Consider the following 7,483-nt stretch of genomic DNA (forward strand, 5'->3'; position numbering starts at 1 on the left):
TGGGGGGGGGTGCGGGACAGAGCTGCAGAGACTGTGGTGACAAGCCTTCATTTATAACTCCATGACATCCCAGCTGACTACCCCAGGTGGCTGGAGCCAGAAGGAGACCAGGATCCAACAGCATCATGGCGCTGGAGCCTGTGGTGCACTCTGACCCATGGCTGTCCCCAGTGCTGTCCATGGGACCCCTGCCACATAAAGGATGGGGTCACAGCAATGCCCTTCGGCCATGGGGCCATGTGGCATCCAACCATGCTGCTGGCACAGGGCACCTGCACCCCAACCAGCCCTGCCCCATGCCCAGCCAGCCATGCTGCACCCCAGGAACCCCGCCACCCCATCTGTCACCCTGCACCCTGTCAGCCCCACAGCCCTGTGCTCCCATCGCCCCACGGTCTCTCAGCCCTGTGGCCCCAGGCACCAGCTCCTGGAGCCAATCCCCTACCCGTGTCTTGTCCCCATCCCTCCCACAGCCATCCGAGGTGCCCAGCCCCCTCTGCAGCCAGCAGTGCTGGAGGGGCACTGCCCCGCAGTCACCCCACGAGTGCCCTGGCCTCAGGGGCAGCAGCGTCCCCCCCACTCAGCCTGGCACGTGGACCCAGCCTCATGGCACGTCCCACATCCCTGGGGAGACACACCAGGCGCGGGCGTCCTGGCCGCTGGCTCCCCCCGTATCGGAGACAGGCTTATTAAGTGTGTGATATTAAATTACCCAGATAAGAGCATAAGAGCTTTTAAAGTCAATTCATTAAATATAATTATGAAGAGAGCTTTTTTATGCTCACGGTGATCCGATCTCAATCAGGGAGACGGTGGGAAAGCCGTCGGCTCCTCCAGCATCTCTGCTCCCCCGCTGCGTCGCCTCCGCACCCCCCTGCTCCCCCGCCTTGCCCCCCTCCTGCAGGGAGCTGGCACCCACGGCCATGGCCCTTGATGCCCACCCCACTGCCCTGGCACCCTCTCCCCTCTGTTGCTGCTGGTGTCGGTGCTGGGGGTCTGCTCAGCAAAGGGGTGGGGAAGGGGAGGCAATGGGGGCGAGATGGTTGGGGCAGTGGCATTGGGGAGGAGGGCAGCAGGGTATGGAGATGTGCAAGGGCAAGAGGCAGGGGTCTGGGAGCTCAGTATAGGCTCTTCCCAGCCATGGATCCCCTTGTCCCCATGATCCAGTCCCCTCGCTGTCCCCTGCAGACCAGCCTCCTCAGAGACCTCATGATGCATCCCCACTCCCCGGGCAGGAGGGGTGCAGGCTTCCCTCCCATCCCACATTCATTAACTGCACTTTGTGACCAATTAATACCTGCCAACCTGTCCTGACCTGTGGCTGGATCCCTCATGTGCAGCCCAGGTGGCTACATGACAGGCCTTTGCACTGGGGCACCCATCTTGCTCCACACACCCCCAGCCACAGCCCAAGGTGCAGCTGCACATGGGGCTGCACCCAGATTTATTGGGGGAATCCATGAGGAAGTGGTGGTCCCAAAGATGCCTCACAACCCCCACGCCAATAACGTCTCTCCAACCATCTGAAAGAGAGTCAGATTGCCAAGACACCTGCTTGTCCCCTTGTCACCCTGCCCCACCGTCATGAGGGGCTTTGCACTGACACCCCTGGGTGCAGCCAACCCCTTGCTCTCCCACCACAGTATCCCAAAATCCCATTATCCCCAAATCCACAGACTTGGTGCCACAGCCCAGGCACCTGGCACAAGGAGTAACAGCATGGCTGGCAGGGAGCAAGGTGGGGTCTGCACTGGGGTCCCTGCAGAAGGCTTTGGTGGGGGCTGGTGGGAGCAGCTACCCGCTGCTGGGAGCTGCTGGACTGACATTTATTTTTAGACGTGAATTGTATAAATTAGCATTTCTCAGTGGATTAAGCAGAGGAATTGTGTAAAATTAAATGGCAACGAATTGCATTAAAGTCCCCCGTTTTCTGGCACAAACAGCGCCTCGAGCTGTGCCCAGGCGGCTCATGTGTAACAGCACCGGGGATGCTGCTGCCGCTGCTCGGGACAGGAGCATGGCCAACCTGCGACATGTTTGCACCACCCAGGAGCCTGGGAATGCACAAGCACAGTGGCCAGACTGTGAGGATGGAGGGTTCCAGATGGGCTGTGAGCCCCTGGGTAGCTGGCTCAGGCACTGGGCTGGGACTGCAGGATGTGGATGCAGTGTGCGGAGTGCTGTGACCCAGATGGGCACAGATGGGCTCAGCTGAGCAGCTCACAGGCATGGGATCAGTGAGGGATGCTCCAGCCTCTCCTGGGCACTGACACCACCAGCCCCAGCCCAGCCAGTCCCTGCCAGGCATGGCAGGACACCCATCACAGTCACAGCCATGCCACCCTCCAAATGGGATGATGTGCTGAGACCCGTATGGCACTGCCTGGCCCAAGAGCCACTCTGTGCCCCAACCAGGGCAGGTTCTGCAGTACCTGGAGCCCACAGAGCATCTGGGGGGCCCCCAGCTCACCCAGCCCTGCACAGGAGTACAGGGAAAATGGAGTGGTTGAATGCCAGGGGCTGAGCAGGCACCAAGCAGGGCAGGTGAACAACAACCAGTCCAGCTCTTTCACCCAGTAAAAATAGGCTGAAAATGTGACATTTATTAAGTACGATTCTGGTGGAAAGGTCAGAGAGTCCCCGTGTCAGGAGCAGTGGGAGAGCCTGGCTGGGAGGAGGCAGAGGTGACAGCCTGCTGCCCCCATCCACCCCCTGAACCAGGATCTCTTGTGTGCATATGGAATGCAGCTGAGGATGTTGCCCATCTCAGCATAGGGCTTCCCCCTCTGGGGTCTGCATGGGGTGCTGGGGAGACCCCTCACACTGCCCACATCCTGGGCAGGCAGGAGGCCTAGCTTGGAGAGCCGGGGCCAGTGCCAGCTCCAAGAGGCACTGCCAGCTCTCAGCAACCTCCCTCCTCCCCCCCAGCCTCCAGCCCCGGCACAACTGGCTTCGGCAGCCACACATCGCAAACAAAAGGCTTTTGACAACGAATGAGGTTTTGAGAAAGGCACTGGGCTCCTGCCCGGCCGCGAACGGAGCCTCCCGCTGCAGCCACCGCCGGCGAACAGGCGGGATGCTGCTGCCAACTGAGGGGGCCTCCTCCATGCCCTTCCTCCTACAGCCCCCAAACTCCTGCACACCCCATATGTCTGTCCCCCCATCCCCAAAGCACGGTCGGGAGGGCTCCCTCTTCCCTCAGTGCCACCCGACATGGCCAGAACTGGCCTCGGGTTGTGCCTGTACTGGAGTGCCAGGCAGGGAGGTTAGGGTGGGTGCAAACCACCCGCGGCAGCTCAGCCCCAGCCCCGTGGGGACACTTCCCAACCTCCTCCTCAACGGCATGTAAAGAGTGCCATTGATTTCCTGCACCGGCACCCTCAGCTCTGCCGTGCCCGGCACCCTCAACAAGGCATCCATTGGACACCGCGCCGGTGGGCACTGGGCAGTGCCCCCGGCCACGGCATGGACTGGGGGGCTGCGGAGCACGGCGCAGCTCAGTGGGTTCAGAAGAGGCTCTACCAGGGCTCCAGCACGGCCTCTAGCAGCCGGCACAGGGGGCACATTTGTCAGCGGGGCTGCAGGGAGCCTCGCTGCGGTTCAGGGTTGTCCCTGCTGCTGGGGAGATTTACAGCCCAGCCGGGCTTTATTACATGGAAGATGCTTACGCTGGGGATTTTTTTTCCCAATAGTTTCTTAATTTGCTGTCCCATAAAGAATGTGGATTTGTGACGTTGAATAGGGGAAGATCATTTACCACTCACGGCTCTTACTTAAAGGATCCGCACGAGTTATTTATTGCGTGAGCACGGTCTGCAAGCAGTAGTGCGAGGGGACATGTTCCAGCCCCAGCGCTGCTCCTGCTCCCGGACAGGCAGTCGGCGGCAGCCCCACAGCTTGGCCACTTTCATGCTGAAAACTTCCAGCCTCTGGACAAAGTCCACCTCATGCCCAGAGGGAAGGAAAAACTCCAGCACTCCTGCAAACATGGCTGCAGGGAAAGCTCCTTCCCTTCTCCAGTATTGCCGGGGGACAGTCTCTGCTACAGAAGCCGCTTGCTGTGGGCTGGGTGCCTGGGACCCCAAGCCGTTTGCCCTACTGGGATGCACTGCAGTCTGGGAGCCCTCCATCACTGCTAGGACATGCTGTGGCTCACACACTCGCCCACAGCAGAGGGGGTACAAAAGCTTTCTGAACACGAAGGCTCACATGGGAACCCAGAAATGGAACCAACAAAGCTTGGAGCTCCCCACCACATGAGCAGCCTGGATGCCCCTTCACTGGGGCCACAGCTACGAGGCACAGGAGTGCCCAAGCCCACACACCACAGCTGGGACGCAACCCGCCTGCCAAGAAGCCTGTGCTGTGTTTCAATTATTCCCAGGAGGCACAAGGGACCGATTTGGCTCAGGGAAAAGGAGTAGAAGGCTCCAGCTGCAATTGGTATGATGCCTTGACAGATCCCACTGCTGCCTGGCAAGGCTTTGGGACATGTTATGTGGTAGAGAGATGTATCACATCTTCACCCACCCCTCCCCACACCCATGCTCTGCAGCCTCTTCTGCCCCAGGTTCACCCCTTTGCTCCAGGCAAGTGAGAGGCGACAGGTACACCCCTCTCTGCTGACAGCCCCTGATGCCTCGAAGGCCAGGAAGGTTGAGCTGTGGACAGAGAGAGTGGAGGATTTAGGAGCCCTATACTCCCCTTCTTTGGCCATGAGCCTATGGGTCAGCTGGCACTAACCATTCTCATGCCTGAAACCTGCTCCAGTGCAGGGTGCCGGCACACCAGAGCCCGGCTGCCTGGGCATCCCCAGGGCATACTCGTAAGCAGATGAGGTAGGCAGGCCAGCTGGTCCTGCACGGCCACACGCTGAGAAACTGGGTCCCAGAGACTGTCCTGGCGGTCACCCTTCACTGCCACGCAGCACAGCGCATGCCACACACTCTGTCCATGCTATGGGAAGCTTGTACTGCCCCATCCACCTGAGCTGTGCCCTGCCAACCTCACAGTGTGGCTCAGCACACACCAAATCCCATTGCCATGCCGTGCTGCCACCCAGCACAAGGCTGGGCTCGCTGCCTCCCCCACAAACCAAAGCTGGGCAGGATCTTCCAGGAGGACCCCAGGGCTGGAGCCAGCATGGCCAAGCCACGTGCAGGACTGTCCAGCACCAGAGCTTCCTGCTCCAAACCCTGGTGAACCACACTGCTTCCCGGCAAACTCGAGCAGCTGGCATACAGCGGGAACAGAGCGCAGCAAATCCCCAGGAGGAGTGGGGCTGCCCCCCCCGCTGTCCCCCGCTCCTTCCCACTCCACTGCAGTGCCCCATGCCACCACCACCCCCCCGCACAGGGCAGCCCCCCCCGAACGTCTCTTTCCCAGGGACAGCATCACTCTGCACATTGAGCAGGCATTGTACCTATGGGCACGAAGTGAAATGGAACATGCTGCATCAGCCATTTCCAGCCCCACGGAAGCCTCCTCTCTTGCCCAGTATCCTGCACAGCCCATGGCATCACACCCCACTCCCCGGCACGGAGCGGGGTCCGGCTGGCAGCACAGCTCCTAAGAAGGCAGGAGCCAGCTGAGCAGTAGCCCCTGGCAGCCGTAGGAGAGAGGCAGCTCATTTCCAGAGTCATTAAGGTCTGAAAAGGGTCCCATCAGGTATTCTGCCCGTTCAGCACATTTATTTTCCCAAACCACAGCGGGGATTTGTGATTCCAGGCTCAATATTGGTGAGAGCTGCACACTGGCGGCGGTCGGCCAGGGGCTCGCTGCCTGGGCAGACTGGGCGCTGCTCGGAAAAGGCCCTGCTGCCAGTCCCGGGCAGTGAGTGGGCAGCCCCGGGCAGTTCCCCGCTCGCCCGCCTGTGGCCGTGCCTCCAGAGCAGAGCCGCTCGGCGTTTGTGCTCGGCATGTGCACACGTGCGTGTGCAATGCCGGCAGCCTCCGCATTTACACACATCCCAGTGCTAATCCCCCAAATGCAGAAAGGTTCCCCTATGTGCCAAGGTGTCTCCGCCTGCCCCTCTGCTCCAGCCCCTCTCTCTGAGTAAAGCACCCTGTGTCAGGGCACTTTGATCCGGGGGAAGAGCAGGCTGGAGCAGGACTCTATGCCATAGCTTTCCCCCCACCCGCTGCACACCCACCCTGGGGACCGCTGAACCCTGCTGCTCACCCACTGTGGCTCCTGCCCCCAAACCCCTCAGGCACAGACCTGCCGACAGCCCAGTCCTGTGGCGCAGAGCCCTGCTGAGAGCTCCCACGGAGGATCCTCTCCCTCTCTCCATGTGAAACTTGGAGGGAAACTCAAACAGAGAGAGATGCAAACTTCAGCAGCCAGAGTGAGCCAGGGTGCCCTACTCCGGTGCGACGCGGATGGGTGGGTGCCCCCCGTGCCGGTAGGGGCCCCTAGGGAAGCTGAGCCAGGTGTGCACTCACCACAGTGAAATCACGGGATGAGCAGTTCTCGCCGCTGAAGTTGCAGCTCTTGAGCATGTCGTCGAGCTGGTGGCCGGTGCGGTTGACAATGTCAGCCATGTCAGGGTCAGGGTAGAGCAGGTCCGTGGCCTTGTGACCATCCCGGTCCTTGGGGGGCAGCCCAGTCATGTTGGCCAAGTGGAAGATGTCGGCGTCGGTGAGTGCCGAGTGGCGGTAGCGGTTGATGTTGCAGATGGTGATGGCGGGGAAGACCATCTCGCGGATGGCCTCCTCGTCCAGGGCCATGACGTGGGGGTGCTCCAGGTAGAGCAGCGCTGACTTGGCTGCCTGGTAGAGGAAGAAGGCGAGCGAGGCCAGGAAGGCAAATGCCCAGAGGGTCTGGCGCAGGCCCAGCCGTCCTGACCGGCAGATGTGTCCCAAGCCGTGCAGCGTGCTGGTGCTGGCAAACGTGGCCAGATCTCGGGAGCGGGGCCGGGCAGGCTCCTCGATCAGGCTCTCCTTGTCCCCTTCTTCTTTCTCCTTCTGCTTCTCATCCTCTTCAGCAAATTTGATTTTACACACGATCTCAATCGGCATCTGCCCCGTGCAGCTGGTGTGCCCAGCCAGCGAGCTGCCCCCTGGCACAGGCGCCAGCCGAGAGCCCGGCCAAGCGCTGGGAGGGGGTTCGGGTCCCCCCCAAGCCCCAGCACGGCACCGGGAGGGCCGAGCCGTCTCGGGAGGGAAGCGCAGCCCCTCTCAGCAGCTCCGAGCCGTTGCTTCCCTCTTGTCTCACTAGTCGATCGTCTCCTTGTGCCTTCGCTTATCAGCACAAATACAGCTGTCAAAAACCCCTCTCTCTCCTCTCCCTCGCTCTGTCTCTCTGCCTCTCTCCTTCGCTCCTCTCTGGTTAAGACCCCAGCAGATACAGGCAGCATTTAGGCATCATGTGCTAATAAAATCCAGGGAATACTTAATAATTCAAGACATGTCAACATTATTTCATCGTCAAATAAAGAGCAAGCGTCAGAGAAAAGAGGCAGAGTGCAGGGCCCGGCGCCTCC

General features: G+C 60.6%; 1 protein-coding gene across 1 annotated transcript in view; it reads right to left on the reverse strand.

Annotated features, from left to right (window-relative positions):
* Window positions 1-7,477, reverse strand: part of ASIC4 (acid sensing ion channel subunit family member 4) — a 28,390-nt gene extending 20,913 nt beyond the window's left edge. The window contains exon 1 of the mRNA XM_008644838.2: window positions 6,444-7,477. Within this exon, the coding sequence (XP_008643060.1) occupies window positions 6,444-7,019 (576 nt within the window). The 5' untranslated portion in view covers window positions 7,020-7,477. The remainder of the gene's footprint in view (window positions 1-6,443) is intronic.
* Window positions 7,478-7,483: the final 6 nt, after the last annotated feature.

This window comes from Corvus brachyrhynchos, unplaced genomic scaffold (genome assembly GCF_000691975.1).
Source record: "Corvus brachyrhynchos isolate BGI_N302 unplaced genomic scaffold, ASM69197v1 scaffold490, whole genome shotgun sequence".
NCBI classification, from domain to species: Eukaryota; Metazoa; Chordata; class Aves; order Passeriformes; family Corvidae; genus Corvus; species Corvus brachyrhynchos.